The 21,973-nt window shown below is 68.5% G+C and overlaps 4 protein-coding genes across 4 annotated transcripts; 1 reads left to right on the top strand and 3 right to left on the bottom strand.

The window, feature by feature from the left end:
- Positions 1 to 36: 36 nt before the first annotated feature.
- CHLRE_03g186850v5 (uncharacterized protein) lies at positions 37 to 9,752 on the bottom strand. The gene is made up of 15 exons (XM_043061123.1): positions 9,339 to 9,752; positions 8,810 to 9,197; positions 8,477 to 8,586; positions 6,048 to 8,276; positions 5,418 to 5,883; positions 5,167 to 5,279; positions 4,764 to 4,929; positions 3,936 to 4,620; positions 3,036 to 3,810; positions 2,738 to 2,906; positions 2,187 to 2,543; positions 1,607 to 1,932; positions 890 to 1,387; positions 359 to 743; positions 37 to 231 (listed from the first exon to the last, which is right to left on the bottom strand). The coding sequence occupies exons 1-15, from the start codon at positions 9,510 to 9,512 to the stop codon at positions 158 to 160; spliced, it is 6,915 nt and encodes a 2,304-aa protein (XP_042926252.1). The 5' UTR covers positions 9,513 to 9,752; the 3' UTR covers positions 37 to 157.
- Positions 9,753 to 9,872: 120 nt separating this feature from the next.
- CHLRE_03g186900v5 (uncharacterized protein) lies at positions 9,873 to 10,971 on the top strand. The gene is made up of 2 exons (XM_001691793.2): positions 9,873 to 10,084; positions 10,165 to 10,971. The coding sequence occupies exons 1-2, from the start codon at positions 10,006 to 10,008 to the stop codon at positions 10,284 to 10,286; spliced, it is 201 nt and encodes a 66-aa protein (XP_001691845.1). The 5' UTR covers positions 9,873 to 10,005; the 3' UTR covers positions 10,287 to 10,971.
- A 5-nt stretch (positions 10,972 to 10,976) lies between these two features.
- Positions 10,977 to 14,622, bottom strand: CHLRE_03g186950v5 (uncharacterized protein). The gene is made up of 9 exons (XM_043061124.1): positions 14,264 to 14,622; positions 13,876 to 14,067; positions 13,589 to 13,681; positions 13,092 to 13,240; positions 12,684 to 12,881; positions 12,386 to 12,477; positions 12,088 to 12,170; positions 11,703 to 11,876; positions 10,977 to 11,503 (listed from the first exon to the last, which is right to left on the bottom strand). Exons 1-9 carry the CDS (start codon positions 14,459 to 14,461, stop codon positions 11,351 to 11,353), a joined length of 1,332 nt encoding a protein of 443 aa, XP_042926253.1. The 5' UTR covers positions 14,462 to 14,622; the 3' UTR covers positions 10,977 to 11,350.
- Positions 14,623 to 14,828: 206 nt separating this feature from the next.
- On the bottom strand, positions 14,829 to 21,942 carry CHLRE_03g187000v5 (uncharacterized protein). The gene is made up of 14 exons (XM_043061125.1): positions 21,635 to 21,942; positions 21,476 to 21,519; positions 20,222 to 21,382; positions 19,913 to 20,014; positions 19,537 to 19,729; positions 19,265 to 19,341; positions 18,975 to 19,139; positions 18,412 to 18,657; positions 18,042 to 18,233; positions 17,647 to 17,804; positions 17,158 to 17,289; positions 16,665 to 16,973; positions 16,194 to 16,324; positions 14,829 to 15,948 (listed from the first exon to the last, which is right to left on the bottom strand). Exons 1-14 carry the CDS (start codon positions 21,747 to 21,749, stop codon positions 15,497 to 15,499), a joined length of 3,477 nt encoding a protein of 1,158 aa, XP_042926254.1. The 5' UTR covers positions 21,750 to 21,942; the 3' UTR covers positions 14,829 to 15,496.
- Positions 21,943 to 21,973: the final 31 nt, after the last annotated feature.

Here is a 21,973-nt window from a genome sequence, read left to right on the forward strand (position 1 = left end):
CGAGGGGCTGCCGCCCGTCTGTGTGGCGCGCTTCCGAGCGCTTGCTTTGTTAACCACACGCGCCATAAGTCTTCCCCCACTACCGGTGCCAGACAGCATAGCTGTATCGCGTGTGAAGCACCCGCAGCCAGCAACAGCGTCAGCCGAGCCAAAATCCTCAACAAGTGGGCGGGCGGGCAGGCGTGGCTAGCGGTGTTTGAGCGCGCAGCGCAAGACTGCGCTTTGACGCGCCTTGGTTAAGGAAGGACGGGGCAGGCAAGCAAGGCTACCAGAGTAATAGTTACAGTTACGGGTGCACAGTTATGGTTATGGGTTGCGCGCACATATTGGTACGACACGGGACCCTCGCTGAGCTTACCCGGGGCTTGACTTGCATGGCTGCCGGCGGTGTCAGTTCGCGACATGTGCGGGCCGGCGTGCGCGTGCCCATGGGCAGGGCCGTGCGGGTGGTGCCCGCCGCCCGACGGCGAGTGCTGCAACGGCGCCAGGTGACTGAGATGCAGCTGCTGCTGCTGCTGCTGCTGCCCCGCAGTGGGGTGGGGCCCGGGGCCGCCGCCCGTGCCTCCCGCCGTGGGCGGCTGGCTCGCCGTGCCGGCGCCGCCCCTGGAGCCCGCCGCCGCCTGCTGCTGCTGCAGCTGCTGCGCCGCCCGGCTCTCCAGCAGGGCGCGCAGTGTCACCGCCGAGTCCTCCTCCAGCAGCGCGTCCAGGCAGTCGGCCAGGCGCGGGTGGCTGGCCAGGCGGGGCTGCGCGGACCAGCAGGAGGTAAGAGCGGTGCCGTAAGACCAGGCACGTGAGGCGCAGGTGAGGCTGATTCCGAATGCGCTGCATAGCAGGTACCATGCAGCCCGCACCCCACCCCACCGCGGCCCTCAAGGTCCCAACCACGCACCTTGGTCCAGGCGTTCTGCGCCAGCTGCATCAGCACATCCAGCGCCGTCAGCGCCGCCTCCGCATCCAGCTGCATCGCCTCCTGCAGCTCCCCCACACCGCCCTCCACAGCGCCGCCGCCGCCGCCAACCCCAACCGCCGAAGCCGCAGCGGCGGACGCGCTCATGCTCGCGCCCGCAGCCCCGAACGACACGCTCCGCCCGCCGCGCCGACTCAGACTGCGCTCCACCCCCTCCCGGCCCTTCCCAGCACCTCCACCTCCTCCTCCTCCTGCTCCCACGCCTTCTCCTGCCCCTGCACCACCGGCTCCGTCGGCACCCTCGCCGCCGCCCCGCCCTAGCAGCGCCGCCACGTCGAGCAGTCGCTCCAGCAGCTGCGGCAGTGTGAGCGCCATCACCGCGGCCAGCTCCTCTGCCAGCGCCAGCACGGTGGCCACCACGGCGGTGGCGGGGGCGCGCAGGGCCGCCGGCTCGCTGGGCGCCATCAGCTTGCAGCACACCTGGCCGGTGAGGGGGCGAGCGGGCACATGGGGGCACATGGGGCAGGAAGACGCGGGGAGGGGTGTGCTTAAGGGTCGGGGAGCGGGGATATCTGGGCTGTTGCGCCTGCATGCGTCACTCCTGCCGCAGCTTTGTCGGACTGCTTGGGCACGAGCGGTCACGGGTCTGGCGGGACCCGCGGCCCTATGCAGAGGCGCCTTGAGGCCACACCGCCGCACCTGCACAACCCGCCGCAGCAGGCCCGTGTGCGGCTGGGAGCTCCCTCCACCTCCACCGCCGCCGCCACCACCTCCACCTTCACCTCCACCTGCACCCGGCCGCTCGCCTGGCCCGCCCTGCCTGTACTGCGCCTGCCCCTGCTGCCGCTGCGCCGCCGTGCCGCCGTACGACACCATCACCACGTCGCCCAGCCCCGGCGGCGGTCCGGGCGTGGGCAGCGGTGGCAGGCTGCCCGCCAGGCGGCTGGGGCGGCCGGTGGTGCGGGCGGCGATGACGGAGGGCAGTGGCGGCGGTGTGCGGGGGTCGGGGTGGTCCACTCGGAGCACTGCAAGAGGGCGGGGGGCGGGGGAGGGGTTGTAAATACCCGCCCAAACTAAAGCAAAACCAACGAAAACGAGCGGAGCACAGGCAGAGGGGGCGGGGGCGGGGAGGGGTTCCAAACATATGATGAGGAGAGGGGCGCGGGGCGGCAGAAGGCGTGTCTCCAAGGTAAGGACGGGTTTGCAGGCGAATGGAGCTGAAGCACAGGCACGTGCGACCGGGTTGGCACCGCGGCCGTATATGCGCCGACGCACGCACCTTCCGCCTGGCCCGCGCCGCCTCCCCCAGCCGCCGCCGCCGCCGCCGCTGATGGCGCCAGCGGCCCCACGTGCGCCTCCAGCTCCGCCAACAGCCCCGGCACCGCCGCCACCACCACCACACTGACGCTGCCGCCGGCCCCACCGCCACCGCCTGCCCCTCCTTCCCCTCCGCCGCCTCCACCTCCGCCGCCAACCGCAGCGGCGGCCTCCGCCTCTGCCTCTAGCTGCGCCGCCCAGTGCCCCACCAGTCGAGCCAGGCAGCCCAGGGCGCCGCCGCGAACAGCAGCGAGCTGTGCAGCTGAGGCGCGCTCCACACCCGCCGCCATGGCGGCAGACCAGGCGGCGGAGGCCTCGGCTGCGGTAGGACAGGAACAAGTGGACGGCGTGTTGTGCACGATCCGTAGCGGAATAGGGAGCATCAGTGATGTGGAAATAGTAGGGGCGACAAGAACCAAACCCAACCGATGTGCAAGGAATATGTAAAGTACACAAGAAATGCCAGAGGACTAAAGGCTTTTCTGGTTGCGGTGCAACCCCTTAAATGCTTGCCTGTGAACTGTGTCGACTGGCTGGGGCGCCGGCGGTGTCGAGCGGGGCTGATGCCGACGCCGCCGGAGGGGCTGTCGCGCGATGCGGCCGCCCCGGCGCCGTCGGCGCCGCCGCCTGCTCCTTGCGGCTTGGAGCCCCACGGGCTGGTGGCACCAACACCCAGGTGGTCCTGATGAGTCCAACGCAAGCCACGAGACGGGCATTAGCGTCAACAAGCATTTAAGGCTCTGAGATTGTGCTGTCGAAGAGCAGAAGGGGACCCTGCAACATTTCGAGCAAAGGCAGTTAGAGCACACACCTGGTTTGACGACGCGCCACCGGCACTGCTGGGTGAGAAGGGCGGCGAGAGAGGACCCATATGGCGAGTAGGGCTGCCGCCGCTGCTGCGCGCACCGCCGCCGCCGCCTCCTGCCCCGCTACCCCCGCCGAGGTACGGTGCCAGCGTTCGTGAAGCCCCACGCGTGCCCGTGTTGCCGCTGCCCCCTCCGATCATGCTGCCGCTCTCGGGCCCAGGCAAGCTGCCCCCGCCCCCGCCGCCGCCTCCACCTCCGAACCCGGGGCCGCCGGCGCTGCGGCTGTGCCGTGCCCGCTCCTCCGCCTCCGCCACTGCCGCCATCGCCTCCACCGCCTCACAGAACACGTCAAACGCCCCCGGCGCTGACATGATTTGGTCCAGCGCATCCGTGGGCTCCGCCCCCGCCCCTGCTCCGCCGCCGTCCTCACCAGCCTCACCGCCGCGACCATCCGGCCCAGCGCCGGCCCGGCCGCCTACACCCCCGCGCCCGCCGCCCATCGCGACGGAGCCGGCGCCGGCAGCCCCGCCGCCGCCGCCGCCGCCAGCGACACTGCCGTGCGGCCAGTCGCTTGAGGTGCTGGAGGAGCGCTTAAAGAAGTGGCGGGCGTTGCCGCTGCCCAGGGCCAGGCCCAGCCCCAGCCCCAGGGTGCTGCTCTTGCGTTGCAGCAGCCGCAGCGGCGGCGGTGACGGCTCCGCCGGCTCGCCGCTCTCCGCCAGCACCGCCAGCAGCGCCAGCAACGCACTCAGCCGCGTGGCGGTGAGCGCCGGCAGCAGGTAGCTGCACGAGCGCAAGGGAGTCGGCAAGCGGCAAGTCATGTTGGTACTGCCAAGCACAACAGCCCAGTGACACCTAGCATTAAGTTCACACACACAGTAATGTCAGCAGCATTGCGCGGAGCTCACCCGTCTAGCTCCAGCTGGTCCAGCAGCGCCGCCACCTGCCGCAGCGCTGCCGCCACCAGCCCCGGCACCGCACACAGCTGCGGCGGCAGCGCCGGGCTGGCGGCGGCCAGGCGGTGCAGCGCCACGGCCGCCGCCGCCGCCACCCCCGGATGGGACGCCGACAGGTCCTGTGGCGGCCCCGACGGCGCCGTCGCCGCCGCACCAGCGCTTGCAGCTGCCTGCTGAAAGGCAGACGCCGCTGCGCCGCCGCTGCGCAGGCTGCCGTTCAAGTTGGCGCCGCCACCGCCTCCGCCGCCTCCTCCGCCGCGCAGGCTGCTGTTGAGGCTGGTGCTGGAGGCGCCGGTGCCGAGCAGGAGGCCGGCGCCGCCACCGCGGAGGCTGCTGTTGAGTCCGGCGGAAGCGGCGGCGCCGGCGGGCGTGGATGAGGTGGGCGAGGCAGCCGAGACGCCGGCGCCGCCGGGGATGTTGGAGCCGGAAGCAGGCGGCCGCCCGCCGCGGCCGGCTGAGGCGGCGGCGGCTGCAGTGGCTGCTGCAGCTGCGCCTGCGCCCGGCGGCCCGCCGAGGTTCATGGTGGCGAGCGAGGCGGCCCGAGAGGGCGTGAGGGAGCCCACGGCGGCAGGCCCCGCCGGCGGCAGCAGCTGCAGCAGCTCCAACAGCCGCCCAAGGACCTCATTCAGGGTTGGTCCTGCGTGGTGCAAACACGGTGAAAACTGAAAATGTTGGCGCATGTCCGGCATCGCATGTCCAAACCCGAGGCTAGACGTTGATAGCGCGTGATACCCTGTGCATGGGACCAGACATATGCCCATGTCGTTAGCTGCCTCCCACCTGTCAGGCGCTCACTGACGAAGGCGGGGTGCTGCAGCAGCAGTGCCAGCCACTCCAGCGCCGCCGCCACCACCGCCGGCGGCTGGCTGGGCCCCAGGCAGTGGCTCAGTGCCGGCAGCAGTGCCGTGTCGCCCACCAGCTCGGAGCGCACAGCCGCATCGCCCAGCTGCGGCGCCGCCAGGGGACGGACAAGTCAGCGCGCCAGTCAGTGCGGGTAAGGGTCGAGAGGTAGCGGCAGTCAGCGGAATGGCGCCGGAAGCCGGGCAAGGCAGCCGAAGCTGCAACGTACATTACTGGTAGTAGAGCTGACGATGGGCCCGCCGCGCAGAGAGTTGCCGCGCACCAAGACCAGCATGCTGAATGCATCTCCAAACAACCAGAAACCAAGACAGGCGGTCCTCACCTGGCTGGTGAGTGTGCACAGCACCCGCAGCACCTTGATGCGCACCGACTGCCACAGCCAGTGGCCCTGGCCCTGGCCAGCAGAGACAGCGGCCGAGCCCTCGACGGGCAGCACTGCGGAGGGCCAGGACCGGCACCGTTGATTGACTCAAAAGAGACTGCATCGATACTAGACACCAGACAGTGCTATCTGCACTTGCCCAACCCAATGCAACCCAACCACCCCTCATCGCCACATCAGTGCACACGCACCTGCCCGGCGCTCCCGCAGCACGGCCAGCAGTGTGGCCACCAGGGTGGTCTTGCCCGCCAGCACCCGCGCCACCTCCCGGCTGTGAGCCGCCACCGCACACAGCGCCAGCGCCGCCTCCACGCCCGCCGCCGCACAGCCCTCGTACGGGTCCGTGGGCAGCACGCCGCCGCCCACGCCGCCGCCAGTGAGCCCCGAAGCCGCGCTGTTCGGACGCCCGCCAAGCCCCACGGCGGCCGGCGGCGTGGCTCCAGGCGTGGTGGTGGACGGGGAGAGGCCGGCGGAGGCGCGGGCGAAGTCGGCGGAGTTGGGCGCTGAGGGAAGGAGGTGCAAGGGGCCGGAGCCGTCGCCGCCGCGGGTGCCGGGGGCTGGCCCGGCCGCGGCGGCGGCGGCTTGTGCGGCCAGGGCGGCGGGATTGGGCAGCAGGCCAATGATGGAGCCCAGGGCGCCGCGTGTGGCCACGATTATCTGCCGGGGACACACGCATATACACACATACACATATACATACACACATGTAGGGCAGCATGTTTGGAAGCGGGGGAGCAGGCATCTCTGACCCCGTGCGCATGTTGCACGGGGGCACGACGAGGCGGGCCCTGCTGCTCCGGTGCGCCCTCCGTTAATCGCACCTGTGTGAACATCTCATAGCTGTAGGGGCCGTGCTGCGCCACCGCCGCCAGGAACGACGCCACGAAGCTCTTGCTGGCGCCCGGCGGGCCGCCCACCCCCGCCACCCGCGCCGCCGCCGCGTCGCCGGCCGCTGACGGCGGCAGTAGCAGCAGCAGAGCCAGTGCCGACAGCACCTCCAATGGCGGCCCCAGGGTTTCCCGCATCGCGGCCGCGCCGCGCGCGGCATGGTGTGCCGCCAGCCGCGCCGCGGTGCCGGCAGCCAGGGCCTGCAGTGCCAGCGCAGATTCATCCATGGGCGGCGGGCCGCCGCCAGCGCCGCCGCCGGCCGCCGCCGCAGGCGTCAAGCTGCGGTGAATGAGGACGTACACGATCTGACCCAAGCTTGCTAGTGCACCGCAGTCCGCCGCCACCAGCCCTTCCACCGCCAGCACCGACGTCGGCGACAAGGCTGAGCCGGCGCCGCCGCCGCCAGCAGCCGTGGCTGCTGCTGCGGCTACAGCCGCAGCAGAGGCGGACGCCGACGCTATGCCGGCAGGCACGGCACCGGCACCGGCACCAGCGGCGTTGTGTTGAGGTGAGAGCAGGACGCCACCGCTGACGCTGGTGCTAGCACTCACTACGCCGCCATTGCCGCCGTGACCATAAGGTGTGGCCTGGTCAATGGGAATGGACGCAGCGGTGCGCATTAGGTGCAGCGCCAAGGCCGCCGCCGCCATGGCCGCGCGCGGCTCTACCGGTCCTGCATACCAGCCGTCGCTGCTGCCGCCAGTATCGCCGCCAACAGCCGCCTGCGCGCCGCCCGCGGCGCCAGCTGCGGCCGCCGCCGCCCCTGTCATGGACACCGCGGCACGTTGTGGCGGCGCGTGTGGGTGCGGGAAGGGCAGAGCGGTCTCTTGGGAGCCCAGTGCGCGGGCGCCGTACTGTAGCGCGATCGCGAGCGCCGCCGCCACGCCGGGATTCGCCAGCAGTACGACAAGGCCGTTGGCATCCGCCTCCGTACAGCAGTAGCAGTACAGTGCTGACATGGCGGCGGGCGCAACCGCCGCCGCCGCAAGCAGGCCCGCTGCCGACGCCGAGGCTGCGAGCGCCGGCGGCTGCCCCGCCCCCGCCGCCCCTGCTGCGCCCGACGTGGAGGCAGTGGGCGTGCGGCCGGTGGTGGGCCGTGCGGCGCCGCTGCCGCCGCCGTCTCCGGGGGCGCCGGTAGCAGCTGCCAGCTCCGTCAAGGCGGCTGCGCTCGCAGGCGGGTGCGCCAGCACGGCCGCGAGTGTGCCACCACACAGCAGCTGAAAGCGCACGAGCAAATCGACATGGGGCTGGGCCGGCGAGGTGCGCTGCGCCGCCGCCTGCTGTGACAGTGGCGACGTTGGCGTTTGCATCATCTGCGGCGTTGCCGACGCCCCGCCAGGCCCGGCGGACGCCGGCAGCGTGCCCTGGCGCTGTGGTAGCGAGGTGGCAGGGGCACTGGAAGGTGCGGCCGCAGCGGCGGCAGCCGCCGCAAGGAGGACACCGGTTTGCGCCGCGGCGCGCAGCAGGCGCCGCAGCGGCTGCCCCTCCTGCTGCGTGGCCATGGCGGCCGCCACGGTGGGCTCGCAGCACAGCACGCGCAGCAGCCCAGCAACATGGACCAGCGTCGCCGCCACCGCCTCCGCAGGCGCCACGGCGTCCGCCAGGGCCTGAGTCCGCCCGGGTAGCGCCAGGGCCCACGAAGCGGCAGACACAGGCGTTTGCGATGAGCCAGCGGCAGTCGCCTGCGACCCCGGTCCAGCGCCGCCGCCGCTGCCGGCAGCGCTGCGCGCGCCGCCGCCGCTGCCACCGCCGCCGCCGCCAGCCCGCACATGCCCGCCACCTGGTGCCGTCACATCCCGCAGCCGCGCCTGCAGCAGCTGCTGCATTCCGCGATAGCCAGGCTGCGGCTGCTGCCCTGGCGGCGATGTCAGGCTGTGAGCGGTGAGCAGCAGCGCGCCGGGGACGGCCGCTCCAGACGGCCAGCGCGGGGACGCCTCGGGCGACGCAGCCGCGGGCCCGGCGGCGGTGTACTGCGCAGCCCAGCCCCCCGGCTCGTTGTGCTGGGGCCCCGGAAGCAACAGCGACGACCAGTACCCAACGTCACTGCTGCCCGCTGCCAGGTGGCCCACCGGCCCCACGCCGGGAAGGCCGCCCGCATCCAGAGCGGCTGCCAACTCGGGCCCCGCGCGCGCCAACAGTCCTACCAGGATAGGCAGAAGCTCCTGCGGCGGACGTGAGGCAAGCGAATCGACGTGGAAGATGGGTGCCTCTGGTACACATGGGAGGCTCCATGGTAAAGGCCTTCAATCTTCTTCAGGGCATGCTCACGTGCCCCCCTACATGCCTCCCCAGCCCAGTTGCCCTAGAGGCCCAGGCGCGTGCCCCCCGTGCCGTGCCGTGCCATGCCGTGCCGCGCTCGCACCTGTGTCCGGCTGACCAGCTGCGCCTGCACGCGCGGCACCTCGCCCAGGTTGTGCAGCGCGCCGCTGGCCGCCATGCGCAGGGCCGGACTGGACTGCGCGCCCAGCACCACTGCGGGGGCGGCGCCGGAGGAGGAGGAGGACAGTCAGCACAGCCGCGTCACCACTCGCGCGAGGCCGCGTTGCAACATAGCAAGGAGAGGCTCGTCGGGCAGAATTCCGGGGCAGTGAGGAGACACATAAACGCCTGCATTCTAGCTATGCAGCTTGCGGTCGCAACCGCTCTTTGATGTCCACTCCTGCCCACACAACAACGCCCACGACAGCCCACTCACCCAGCAGCACCTGCACCAGTGAGGTGGTGCCCGCCAGCAGCGCCGCCCGCGCCTCGTCATCGCCGCTCAGCCGCCACAGCAGCGTGCAGGCAGCCCGCGCCGCCTCATGCGGGTCCTCCCACCAGGGGTGTGTCCCCGCAGCCCCCTCGCCGCCTCCCTTGCCCGCTGCGCCCGCGCCTGCCGCCCCGGCCCCAGCCATAGCAGCAGCAGTAGCGGCAGCGCTGCTGCTATTGCTGCTACTGCCGGGCGGGTGTGTGGCGCGGCTGGCCACCATGTCCAGCAGGGCCTGGCAGCAGCCGGTTGCGGCCGCCAGCTGCGCCTCGCCGCCGGGGCCGCAGCGGCACGCCTCCAGCAGCACCGCCACGGAGCGATGCTGCGCGGCGGCGTCCTGCGCATGTTGCGTGTGGGGGCGTTATGATGTAAGTAAACACGACTTTGACGTCACCGCATGACACAACAAAGACCCAGGATTAAAAATGGAGCCCGGGGTCTGATCTGCACAATGCCGCAGCCGCGTAACAGCACGCGCCTTGTTGCGCAGGGCCGCCACCAGCGGCTGCAGGAGGCCCGCCTGGTGCAGCAGCGGCAGGGCCAGGCGCTGCTGCGACACAGCCTCCAGCAGCCGGCTGCACGCCTGGCGCCCATTAGCACCCGAGGCCGGCAGCTGCTGGGCCCACTTGAGCAGGGTCGCCGCGTCGTTCATGCTGACTCCGCCTTTGGGCTCGCGGGGGCCCGCGTTGATGAGTAGGTGGTCTCAGTCGTGGGCGCGGGTGCAAGGCGCTAAAGCCGGTCCCGCGCCCAAGTCCCCTGACTTCGACATGGTGTCAAGGCTTCTGTTTAGGCCGCAGTGAGTCATATACAACCCAAATAGCTTCCCGCGGGCGCTCTTGTGCAATCGGACATGTTGGAACGTTCTCGGGCATCAACTGTTTCAAATGGAAAGTATCCGAAGCTTCTACTGTAGGCACATAGCAGCTTACTCAACGGACGAATGCTCAAGTCATGTTGGAAGGTTTGGAATTGCGACATCGCTCCCATGCTGGGCCCGGTTACTGTTGCTGTAATATTTGCAGACATCTTACAGCTATTCACGGCTAACAAGTACAATACTATCAACTGCGCTCCCAGCGAGACCTTGTCAGCTGTCAACTTCTGTGAGCACTTGCTTTCGGGGCGCTGGAGCCAGGTTGGCAGTGATGGCCGCGCTCATAGGTAGCCCGCAGCTTATAGACATCGTGGACGAGGCGTGGGCGCGCGACACGCTCCCGCACGACAGTAAGCAGGAAGCAGGGGTTCGCCTCTCTGATGTCGGCTCGGCTCCCAGCCTCCCTACCTGACCGCCCTGCCCGCTGCAGACATTCAGCTGCCCGAGGGCTCCATGATGCCAGAGGATGCAGACGATGTGGTGGGGCAGGACTCCAAGCGCGACGTCAAGCGGAAGGAGAAGTGGACGGAGCTGGCCATCCAGCCCAGCTGAGAGCGCTCTCAGCCCTTGAGGACTTCCTTGAATGGACTCAACTTGAACTTGTCTTCCTGGCGTGCATGGTTTGACACGAGTCTGGTGGTGTAGATGGGGTGATGCTCTGTCATGCATTATGCCGTACCCAGTGAAGCGCGCAGGTGCATTTGAGGCTTGCGTGTGTCTGAGGAGCGTCTTATTGTTGCTTCTGAGTTGCGCGTGCACCTGCTACAAAGCTCGTCGCCCTTGTCTCATTGATAGCTGACCTGCCGCTAATGGTTGGGGTGCCAGCACCCAGTGTTTGTTGCGACCCACGGGCGTAGGGTCACAAAGCCGTACATTGCATCATGTATGCTAGGACTGGTGCGCCACAGGTGTACCGGAGCTCGTCTGTGCAGGACGTTCGGCAGCGCTTTAGGCCCGTTTCAGAAGTGTTGGTAGTGGTTTGCCTAGCTTAACATCACTGCTCTGCTGCTTGCTGGCTGCAGAGAGGGGCTGAGGGCTGTAACATGACAGAGCACGCAGTCGGGGGGGCTATACGTGTATGGCAGGTTCGCTGAGGATGGCCAGCACCCTGGCTCGGTGCTATTATGGTGGCTACGCGGTACATGACGAGCCACACTTACAGTCGGCGCTTCTAGGAGAGGCTGGGCTGTGACGCACGCTGCGACACAAACGCGCGTACCTGTAAATCACGATGTACGCCACACCACGTGTCGCTACCTCGCCCCAGTCCTGGTTCTCCACCCACACGACCCGCTCTAACAATATGCTATGGCAGCCAACAGCCCCGTGGTAAACACATCATCGGCTCCGTGAAGCCCCTCGCTGCACCCATCTTCCCAAATCCTTCCAACCCAACAATATCACTGCCCAACAGTACGCTGTGTAACGCCTAAGTCCGGTCCAGCCGCTCACACACAAAGCCGGCAACAGCGCAACATGCACGCCCTCTACTTGCCATCACAGCCGCCCCCTCTACTGCCTTCATATCACAGCCGCTGCACCACAGGCCCCTCGCTCACCAGTCATCACAGCCCCCATCAGCACAGCGACACAGCCCCTTTAGGCTACAGACCCCATCACGGCAGCTGCACCAGCAGCACGGTGACGTTGTCGGTGGCGGGCGCGCTGGCGGCGGAGTCATGGCGCAGCGCCTCGTGCACCAGGCCCCGCACCGCCGCGCGCAGGTCGCCGCCGTGAGAGGACAGCTGCAGCTCCAGGAAGTTACACACCTGCAATGTATGGGAATGGGGCCGTGTGGAGGAGGCATGTGGACGTCAGGGTGGAGTTCCTAGAAGGGCGCCGGCGCCGCCCCTCACTCCTTGGGGACAAACACGCACACCAAGACCCGCATGCCACGAAGGCCCGCAAACCACGTTGTGCAGTCCCCAGCGCATCAGCACTGCATGTACCGTGTGCCGTGTGCCACACCTGCTGGCGGTCCATGACGTCCCACAGGCCGTCGCACGCCACCACCAGCAGCCGGGGGTGATTCGCGGCCGCGGGGTCGCCGGGCGCCGCCGCCTGGCCGCCCAGTCGCACCTGGGTGGTGTCGGGCGCGGCGGTGACGGCCTGCTGGTCTGGGGGCAGCTCCGGCGCCTTGAACTGCGGGCGTGTGGGCGACAGCACACGGCGAGGCGGCGAGGCGGCGCGGTTCAACATGCATGATGCAGGATGCAGCAATATAGGTCTTCACCAAGGCGCCTGTGTCTCCGACCTGTCAATGTCCTTGCACATAATGCCTCCAAACCGCTCTGGCTCCCTTTACCGCACACCCGTAACACCAACCCTCCTGCCTCCCCCACCCTACACACACCTTGACGTCGCCCATGGCTCGGCTCATGGCCAGACTGCCGCCCACCCGCGCCACACCGCCCGGCTGCTGCATCACAAACAGGCCTGCGGAGGGTGGCGGCAAGCGGCGACAACACAGCGCGCGGCAGGCAGCAAGTCAGCCCCCCGTAGTCAGGAAGAGGGAAGCTGCACTCACTAGAGTGCTGTTGTCGCTCATCATGTCGTCATCCCGTCCAGACACAGCGCACGCCTACCCTCCTCGCCCCATAGCCCAAGCTCAACCCCTGCCCTGCATGCACGCCGCCGCCTGCGCCACGCACCGGCTTGGTAGATGCGGTCACGCTCCGCGGGTATGTCGGGTTTGTGGTCCTGGGTGAGGGCCTGGGCCACCCCGTTCTCACACAGCACCACTCTGTACGCGCAAGGGGGCACAGGGCGGGGCGCACACATTCACCGGCGGTTGTGAGCGAAAGCCCACATGCCACAACACTGCTTGGACTTGATCCCCGCCGTGCTTTTTTGCTCAGTCCGTTCCATCCCACCTCTCGGGTCCTTTGATACGATGGAGGACCTTACTTGCACTTCCCCCACCCGGCTCACGCACTTGCACATGCTCACCTGCTGTCCCCGGCGTGCGCCACCGCCAGTTGGTTGCCTCGCACCACCGCCACCGCCGCCGTGGAACCGGCGCCCGGCCCCACATACCTCCCCGACTCGTCAACCATGCCATAGCGCTTGACGGCGTGCTTGGACGGCGGCAGCACCTCGCCGCGCGGGGCGGGCACCTCCAGCTCCCGCTCCTGCTCCTCCTGCTCGCTGCGAGGGACACATCGGCTAAGTCAGCACCGTTTGCCACGCCTACGCCGGTACGCCGCATCACACAGTGCTAACCATGCTGCGTCACACATTCACAAACACAGGCATCGGCACTCTGCCGACTGGTGGCGGCGCCTGCCTGGCGCCCTCCCTAGATAGCTGTGTCTTACTAGCAATCAAGCAGCAACATGCTTCCGGCGAACTGCCTACCCGGCGCTGCCATGCTGCTGGTCGCCGTTCCGCACGTCCGGCTCATCACGCCCGTGCTTGTCCCGGTCAGCCGCCGCCTGCTGCGACGACCTCTTGTCGGCCTTGGCCATCTGCCGGTACGCCGCCAGCTCGGGCCGGCTGTGCGGGTCCTGCAGGCGGCACACCGTATGTAGCATGCTAAGGGCCAAACTCGATGCATGCCAAGGATCACATGTGACAGTCAGGATACCGCCAGCCTCGTCATTTGCTGCAGACAGTGACGCCCGCCCGCCTTCCTAGCCGCTCGGGCCCAACTGACCCCACGCCTCCATCCCCATCGCCCCCGCATTTCCACACCTCCAGCCTCCCGCCCTGCCTCCACCACTTCAGCAGCGACCCCACATGCACACCCACATGCACACAACTGCCCACCTCCCCACCACCCCACACGCACCCACCTCCCCACCCCTCCACCTCCCCACCTCCCCACTCCTCCCCACCTGCCCACTCCTCCCCACCTGCATGCGGCGGTCCAGTTCCAGGAACGCCTCCTTGAGCGCCTTTGGCATGTCGCCAGCCGCGTAGGAGGGCGCTGCCTGGAGCACCTCCACCTGCAGGCACAACGGCGCAAGGCGCGGGAGCCACGTGGCGCGCCATCGCATTAGCCGCGAGCGCCGTGAAGCGAGGGGGTCCGGCCTCCACTGCGGCCAGAAGCTCGTACAGATCGCGCCCGCTCCAGCCCTCTTTGCCCCCCCCCCCCCACTCGCGCAGCCAACCTCCGACCCCAAGGCCCCCACGCCCTCACGATGTGCCGGGCGCAGTAGGTGGACACCTCGCCGCCGCTGTGGCCGTCGAACACCGCGAACAGCGCCGTGCGGCCGCTGCCGTCGCCGTCCGTGTCCAGGCACACCACGTGCGCGTCCTCCATGCTGCCGCGCCGGCCCTGCGTCTCGCCCACGGCCCACCGGCAGCCGCCGCCCGCGCCCTCCGACAGGACCTACAAGCCGACGTTCACATCGTCGTCATTAGTAGCAGTAGCACCACACCACACACGAGCAGCTAGCGCACTGCGCCACCGGCGGTAACACGGCGGCGCTCGTCCACCGGCTGCCACTCGCCGCACCTGCCCTGTCCCCCCGTCCCGCACCGCCGCCCCTACAAGCACCGCCTGCATTCCCCCTCGCACCGCTCACCAGCGTGAAGTCTCGCATGGCGCCGTCCAGGGCCACGCTGCTGACCGCCGCCGCCTTGCGCCGCTGCAGGCTGGCGTCCAGGACCGCCGCCAGCGGCAGCTGGTTGGGCGTCGCGTCCAGGTCCGTGGAGGCGGTCAGGTGGCTGCTGCCCTGGCGAGCGCCGGTGCCGTCGGCGCCCGGGCCCGTCATTGCGGCCATGGAAATGATGGCGCTGCAAGGAGCTTGTTGTGGTGAGTGTAGCGGGCGCGTGAAAGAGGAATAACGGGGAAGCCGCAGCTGCGGCGAGCAGAGTGCGAGCCGATGCGGTTGCCGCGTGAGGCGAGTGCGAATGTTTTTTAGAGCTGGTGCAGCAGCGCCCGACAGGGACATCGAGAGGCGCGGCTAAGATTGTTGTGGAAACGGAGCGCGGGTGCCTGGGGAGTTCCGCGGTCGGGGATGACGTCACCCCATGGTTCAGTCCCGCGCTGCCGGCCCACTCCCTCGAGGCCCACATGCTGCTGCCCTGGCGTGCTCACCCGTCCTGGCCCCCCCTCCCACCCCAATCAGGATCAGGCAAGAAAGTGTGCTCGAATCCGGGTTACAAGTTCGTCCGCCCTCCCTGCAAACCCACGCACGCGCAGCGTCCTGCACGGTGTTCCCGTTGACACTGTGTGGGCCTTGCCAGCCGTTAGTCCGAGGAAGGCCTGACGGCGAGTTAAGGCCTACATACACTACGGAAAGCCCCAGCTCGTCATCAAGCCCCTTTACGGCGTTTCCTGTTACACGCTGCGCGCCACGAGCGAGCCATTGCCCCTACCTATACGAGTGCATGCCTCGATGACGCTCCACCACTGAACGCTCCTACCGTACGTAACACCTGCGGACACCTCACTCCTGCAGTTCCATTGCAAGGCATGAGCTCATGGCAAGAATGGTAGCGCCTTCCCCTCGCACAATCACGTACGCCGCAGCCCAGTAGGATGCTCAGTGATACGCCTGGGCTGCGGAGCAGAAATCATATGCCATGCTGCACCCGCTCACCACACACGCACACAGGAACTGCAAGCACACCTCTGCTTTCCTACCCGGGCTGCCATCGCGTGTTCACACTCTACGATGGACAGCTGCGAGGCCTGACATTCCTAATCTGGCGCATCCATTACAAGCCACCCCATCCCACCCCACCTCACTCCACTCCATTTGATTTGGGCTGGCATTTGCAACCCACCCTGCCATGCCTGCCGCACACGGTCATCATGCCGCACCGTTCCCCAGCCGGCTGCCCCCCAGCGCCGACCCCAGACCCCCGCCTGCTGCACCGCCATCCGCCCCCGCCTCGCCCATGCTCGCAAGCCCAGACGCCGAGCCGTAGCCCGAGCGCCACTTGCCCAGCCCCGCGCCACCCGACCCACGGTGCGCCAGGGGCCCACTCCCTGGGCCCTCCGCAGCCTCGCCCCCGCCGTGCAGCGCGGCCGCTGCCGCCGCAGAAGGCGGCGGCCGCCCCGGCGGCGCCGCCGACGCCGCGCCGGGCGCGGACCCGTGTCCGTGCACGGCGCCTGTGGGTCCGCCCAGGGGCCCGCCGCCGCCGCCTCGCCCGTCCTGGAGCTCCGCCAGCTGCTGGCACATAAACTCGATCTGGTCCTTGTACATGCACTTAACGTCCTGCAGGTCCGCCAGCAGCTCCTCCACCTGCTCGTCGCGCTCGCCTGCGGTGCAAGGCAGGGACGAGAGACGGAGGTGCAAGGCAGGTGAGCGCGCACGGCCGGCGAGGGCGGCGGTTCGGCGACGGCATCGGCATGCCTATTGCCCGGACAACCAGTCCTCGTACGTGTCACGCCATGATATGGTGCCCGCAATGTTGTGCTGCATGTGCTCGCGCAGTACTTCCGCCTCCTCTGCCTCCCCTCCGTCTTCCTATAGCACACGCGCCCCACATTCCCGCTCCACTTACCCACTAGCTCCAGGGCGCTGGCCAGCTTGGCCCTCAGCTCCCCGACCTCCGCCTGCAGCGAGTCCCGCAGCGCCAGAGCCTCCGCCGCCTCCTCGGACTTGGCGGACCCCGCAACCAGCTCCTCCGCAAGCCTGCAGCAGTAGAGCGAGATGGTAAACACAGTCAGCGCTGTGTTATCATTCCCGCTTTGCTCGCCGGTGCTCTGGGCTGCAGTTGATGGGTATGGACTGGCATGGACTCGGCAGGTCGGCGGATGGACGTTATTGCAGTACCAGCGTACCGCATGCACAGTCCTGCGTGTTTCCTTCCCTTATGCTCTCGAACAGAGTGAGCGCCGGTCAAGGATCTGGAGGCAAGCTAACGCTACGACGACTGAGGCTCCGGCATTAAATCCAACTTTGCTGCATTTCCTGCAGCACCCGGTACTGCATTGCCCACTCGCCGCGAACGCCAAACCCCGCGTTACCACACCTGTCTCGGGTCGCCTCCAGCTCCACCACCAGCTGCTGCGCCGCCGTGAGCTCGCCGGTCTTGGCACGCAGCTGCGCCCGCAGCGACTCCAGCTCGCTGGCCATGACCGCCTGGACCTGGTCGCCGCCGCCGTGGTGGCCGTGGCCCATGGATGCCGAGTGGGCCAGGTGCGGACTGGAGGCGGCGTGGTGGTGGTGGTGGTGCAGGCCGCCGCCGCCGCTCGGGGTGCCGCCGCGCAGCTGCTGCAGCACATCGGTGGAGGTGGTGCCGGCGAGGCCGCCGCCCGCGCCGCCCATGGAGTCGCCCCAGCTGCGCATGGACACAGGCAGCAAATGACGAGACGCTCAGCCTGCTTTGCACTTGATGACTGAGGAGTCTACCGCGTATGGCAGTCTGCTACCAATCATATCAGTCGCAGACACAGCACACTACGCGCCATGCTTTGCCAGCTGTGAACACCAGCAGGGACCAGCACCCACCCATGGGCACTCACTGCAAGTCGTCACCGGGCCGGCTGTGGCCGCCGCCGCCGCCGCCGCCATGCTGGTGCTGGTGCGGCTGCTCGCCATCCTTGAGCAGCACCCAGCGGTAGCCGGGCGCGGCCATGGCGGGCGGCTCGGGGCCCCTGGAATGCACACAGGGCAGCAGCAGAGGAGGCCGCTTGAGCGACACAATAACACGAGAAGAACAGGCCGGCTTGAAAAGGTTTGGGGCCCGAGCCGAGGCCTTGCGCACGGCGGGTGACTGCCGGTTCAACAGCAAGCCCCATCTGGACACGGCACTTACCTCCCTTGTCCCCAAGGCCTGGCCCCGCGGCCCTGTGTGCCAGTACCTGCACTCCTCTCCCCCGACCCCCGGCTGGCCCCACCGCACCTTCGGCCCCCCTCCTAGGGCCCCCTGCTACCCGTACCGGCCCCCCTGCCCCCCCCTGCCCCCCCACCGTGCCCCCCCACCGTGCCCCCCCCGTGCCCGCCTGGCCCACCTGTTCATGGACTCGGCCTGGCTGCGCGCCGCCGCCGCCTCCGCCTCCGTCTCCGCCAGCCGCCGCTCGTACTCGCGCCGCAGCGCCGCCATGTCGTGCTCTGCCGCCTGCCGCGCGGCGCGCTCCGCGTCACGGAACTCGGCAGCAGCGGCCTCCAGCTGCGGAGGTGGAGGGTGCGGGATGGGCGGTGGATCGTGTTGCAGGTGTGTGCGGCGTCACTGGTCAGGCTGAACGCGGTGGTTCCCCGCCTCCCGTGTCCCCGGCCCCCTTGGCGGAGAGCTACAACCTCCACCTCCACCTCACCGCCACCTCAATCGCCACAAACTACCCTTCACTCAGCAAGTTCGGAACCATTATAATTTCCCGGCAAAACCAGCCCGGACCCGCCCACCCACCTGCTCGACCTGATGCTCCTGCAGGCGGTAGCGCTCCGCGTGCACCTCCGCCGCGTGCCGCGCCGAGGCCGCCGCCTCCTGCGCCGCCGCCGCCGTCTGCCGCGCCGCCTCCAGCTGCTCGTTGAGCGCACGCACCTCGGCGCGCGCGGCTGACAGGCCGGCGTCCAGCGCCGACACCTTGGCAACAAGCATCTGCGCAGCAGCCGCACGCCCATTTTGTGGTATTACGGCAATGCCATGCAGTCCCATGCATAACCCGCTGTAGCAATCGTTGCTGCGGTTCCATGCGTAGCCCGCTGCAGCTTCCGCACTCGCAACGGCCTCCCAGCTTGCTACGGTACGTCGCCAAACCCGCCCCCCCCCGCCCCACCTGCATCTTGTCCACCGCCAGGCGCTCCCGCTCCGCCGCCGAGGCCGCGCGGCCCTCCGCGTCGTTGATGCGCGCGTGCAGCGAGCCCTCCGCGCCCGCCCACGCCTCCGCCTGCGCCTCCGCCGCCGCCTGCATGGCCTCTATCTGGCGCAGCAGCGGCCGCGTGGCCTCGGGCAGCTTGGCCGCCAGGTCCTGGTGCCGCAGCTCCGCCGCCTGGCAGCGCCGCTCCAGGTCGTTGATGTCGGTCTGCGGCGGCAGTGGCGGTGAGATGGGGCGTGTGCGACATTGACAATGTTAGGGGATGAGCCGTCCATGAAAAAGGATCAAAAGTTTGCAGTGCCTTGTGCCAAGTGGGGCGCTGCATCGTGGTGGGCGCCTGGCGGTCTGGGCACGGCCTTTTTCCCCATCCGAGTCCGCCGCAGCTCCCGTCCCGCCGGCCACCGCCAGCACAGCAGCGTAATGTGAACCACCGCCAACTCCCACCCCGCCCCGTTCACTTCTTAAATAATCATGAATGTAACCCCGCCCACGCAACCTTCCACCCCGCCCCCGAGCGGCCGCACCTTGAGCATCTCCTCCCGCAGGTCCGCCGCCTGCCGCTGGCGGTCCAGGGCGTCCCGCAGCTCCGCGCAGCTCTCCGCCAGCGCCTCGCAGCGCGTCTCCGCCTCCCGCAGCTTGCGGGCCAGGCCCTGAGCCGCGGCGTCACGGGCGCGCTCCTCCGCGTCGACCTGCCAGTCAGAGCGAGCAAAGACGACGGCGGCTGCGTGAGCGTGTGGAGTGGCAGGGCATACTACCCGTCCTAAAATGATTTCGTAGTCGACCGCCAGCCCAGCCCTGCCAGCTGAGTCCTTACCTGGTCACTCTTGGCCTTGTGCAGCAGCAGCTCAAAGTGCTCCTTCTGCGCCTCCAAGTCCGCCTTCGCGATCTCGCCTGGCGGGTGCAGGCAAGCATGAGCAAGCAGGCCGGCAGGACACCAGCTTAGAAACAATCACACAGCCCCAAACCCGATCACGCGCCCCTCCCTCCCGGCACAGGCAAAGCGCATGGCAAGCCATGGCTCCTTTAGCTATGCCTCCTTGTGTGACTTCCCCACGCGCCCTTCCCCAGCGACGCCCCCGCGCCCACCTGCCGCCACCAGGTCCTTCTCCAGCTTGGCCTTGGCCCGCCTCAGCTCCGCCGCGCCCGCCTCCTCCGCCGCCAGCCGCCCGCTGAGCTTGTCGCGCTCGCCCTCCGCCGCCGCCAGCTGCTGCCTCAGGCGCTTGATGATGCCCTCCAGGTCCACCTGCTTCTTCGACAGCTTCTCGCCCTCGTCCATCACCTGCGGGGTTACATGTGCTTGTGTATGTGAGAGTGTATCTTGTGCCTGGCAGCAATTGTGTCTACAGCATTCAAGTTTGGCAGCAGCGCTGTGTGCCGAGGCACGGCTCTCCGGGACTCACGTCAACCGCTGCCCACACACACCGGGAATCCACCCAACCACGCACCCCCCGCTCCCACGCACCTGCTTGATGATGTCGTCCTTCTCCTTGATGAGCGCCGAGTAGTCCGCCAGCTTCTCCGCGCCTTTGCGCAGCGCGTCGCGCTCCTTGGTCAGCGCATACACCTGCGCACAACCGGCAGGTGCAAGGGCGCTCCTCGTCATGCCCGCCGCCCCACCACCTTGCCCCCTCTACAAAAGCCCACCCCGTCGGCATCGCCACACAGCAACACCGCAACCGCACCCTCGCAACCGTCCCCTGTTCCTCCAGCTGCCCGTTTCTCCGTCCCCGCTTCCTCCACCCGCCACCCCAGCACCCGCGCCGCACCCCACCTTGCGCTCCGCGGCCGCCAGCCGCGACTCGAACTCGGAGCGCACGCTCTCGAAGTCGGCCTCGCTGAGGTTGGCGCTCTTCATCGCCAGCTCCTCGTTCCGCGTTTGCAGCCCCGCCACCACCTGCTGCAGGTCCGACACCTGCTGCGCCGATTTGAGCAGCGCGGCATCCTTGGCCGCCATGTCCCCACGCAGCTGCACCACCAGCCGCCGCAGCTGCTCCACGCCCAGCCCCGACAGGTCGTCGCCGCCACCCGCGCCGCCGCCGCTGCCGCCGCCGCCGCCGCCCGGTTCCCGCTTGTCGAGGGACTGCCTCCGCTCTGCGGCGACAGTGGCTGCTGGCGCCGCGGCTACCGGCGGCGCCGCTGCTGAGGGTGCGGGACCGGTTGGCGGTGCTGCCGATGACGAGGTGGAGGGAGCATCAGCCGCCTCCGCCGCCTTGCCGTTTGCAGGCGAAGCGTCCGCAGCGATGCCGCTGCTACTGGCCACACACGGCGTGCCCGGCCCTGCCGTCAAGGTGGCTGGCTCGTCCGCGGCTGCAAGCTGCGACGAGCCCCAGTCCCGGCCGCTCGCCACCGCGTCCCCTGCCGGCGCTGCATCTGAGGATGGCGCTGCCGTGAGGTCGTCGGCATCGTCATTCCAGCCACCACCCCACCCCTCGGCATCGGCGCCGTTCCCCTGGTGCTCCGACGCGCGGCGCGAGCCCTTGCCGGCGCCCCCGCCTGCTGAGGCTGCCGGTGCCGGCGCCGAGTCTGCAGCAGCCGCCGAGTTTTCGTCACCTACCATGGACGGCCGCCGTGAGCCGCTGGTAGCGCTGGCAGCTGCTGACGGCCGCGACGATGCGCCGTCCTCGGCCGCACCGTTGCTGGTAGAAGCTGTCTCGCCAGCGGCATCTGCTGTCGGCGCATCGAGGCCGCTGGCATGGGCGCCAGAAGTGCTGGCGCGTGCTGCCGTGCCCGAGCCCTCCCCCGCCACTTCTGCGTTCCCCTGACCAGAGGGTTTGGCGTCTGTTGCTCCTGCAGATGCGCTGCCCGCAGCATCTGTGCCACCCCCTTTGACCACGCGTCGAATGACCTTCTTCACAACCTTTTTCTTTACAGGTGCAGCGCCCGGCTCGCCAACTGCTGCTGCTCCTTCCTGGCCCGCTGTGCTTGCCCCCTCCTGCAATAGTTATGCCCCATACACATAGAGATTAAGAAACCATTCAGAGGTGAAGCTCCATCGCCCGCGCAGCGCGCAGGGACCCCCGCTTACCGGTTTGGCGGGTGCGTTTGTGTCTTGTGACGCAGGCTTGTCATCTGCAGCACACATCCAGTTAATACACTGGCGAAGATAGCTAGTATGAAAGGGGAAACGGTGCCAGCGGGCCCCGCAAGTCCCGACAGTCCGACGAGCAAAGGCCCGCAGCATTACCTTGAATGCCGAGCGTCGTGTCTAGCCTCGCCTCTACATCCGCCGTGGCTTTTTGCAACGCCTCTCCAACAGCTCCCTGCAGCGCGTCTCCGAGTTTGCTGAGGTTGCCCCACATCCTCTAGCGCCCGTTGGGCCCTATGTGCTTTGACTGCTAGTGTTACAGCATACTAGGGCCTTGCAAGCTTGATCCGCGCGTGGCAGGCTGAGAAAGATCAGATGTTGCACGGTCAAGGGGAAGTCAGCTCAACAGGAACAGGAATGAATTGTTTGGCTTCTCTCGACGCAAGATAAGAAAGTAATAGAGAAACCCCTGAAGGGCCAGCGGGATGAGCAAGCAGT

The sequence above is a fragment of the Chlamydomonas reinhardtii genome, chromosome 3 (genome assembly GCF_000002595.2).
Source record: "Chlamydomonas reinhardtii strain CC-503 cw92 mt+ chromosome 3, whole genome shotgun sequence".
Classification (NCBI taxonomy): domain Eukaryota; kingdom Viridiplantae; phylum Chlorophyta; class Chlorophyceae; order Chlamydomonadales; family Chlamydomonadaceae; genus Chlamydomonas; species Chlamydomonas reinhardtii.

What these genes read in the sequence shown, in the direction of transcription:
- CHLRE_03g187000v5 (XM_043061125.1), bottom strand. Translation starts at nt 21,749, where the DNA reads ATGTGGGGCAACCTCAGCAAACTCGGAGACGCGCTGCAGGGAGCTGTT. An exon ending in CAAACGCACCCGCCAAACCG is followed by an intron (nt 21,383 to 21,475) that starts GTAAGCGGGGGT and finishes TAACTATTGCAG; the next exon opens with GAGGGGGCAAGCACAGCGGG. An exon ending in CAGCGCCCTGGAGCTAGTGG is followed by an intron (nt 15,949 to 16,193) that starts GTAAGTGGAGCG and finishes CTTGCACCGCAG; the next exon opens with GCGAGCGCGACGAGCAGGTG.
- CHLRE_03g186850v5 (XM_043061123.1), bottom strand. Translation starts at nt 9,512, where the DNA reads ATGAACGACGCGGCGACCCTGCTCAAGTGGGCCCAGCAGCTGCCGGCC. An exon ending in GACCAGCTGGAGCTAGACGG is followed by an intron (nt 3,811 to 3,935) that starts GTGAGCTCCGCG and finishes GCGCTCGTGCAG; the next exon opens with CTACCTGCTGCCGGCGCTCA. An exon ending in CGCAGAACGCCTGGACCAAG is followed by an intron (nt 744 to 889) that starts GTGCGTGGTTGG and finishes TGGTCCGCGCAG; the next exon opens with CCCCGCCTGGCCAGCCACCC.
- CHLRE_03g186900v5 (XM_001691793.2), top strand. Translation starts at nt 10,006, where the DNA reads ATGGCCGCGCTCATAGGTAGCCCGCAGCTTATAGACATCGTGGACGAG. An exon ending in CGACACGCTCCCGCACGACA is followed by an intron (nt 10,085 to 10,164) that starts GTAAGCAGGAAG and finishes TGCCCGCTGCAG; the next exon opens with ACATTCAGCTGCCCGAGGGC.
- CHLRE_03g186950v5 (XM_043061124.1), bottom strand. Translation starts at nt 14,461, where the DNA reads ATGGCCGCAATGACGGGCCCGGGCGCCGACGGCACCGGCGCTCGCCAG. An exon ending in CCATGCGAGACTTCACGCTG is followed by an intron (nt 14,068 to 14,263) that starts GTGAGCGGTGCG and finishes GTCGGCTTGTAG; the next exon opens with GTCCTGTCGGAGGGCGCGGG. An exon ending in GAGCCATGGGCGACGTCAAG is followed by an intron (nt 11,877 to 12,087) that starts GTGTGTGTAGGG and finishes ACACGCCCGCAG; the next exon opens with TTCAAGGCGCCGGAGCTGCC.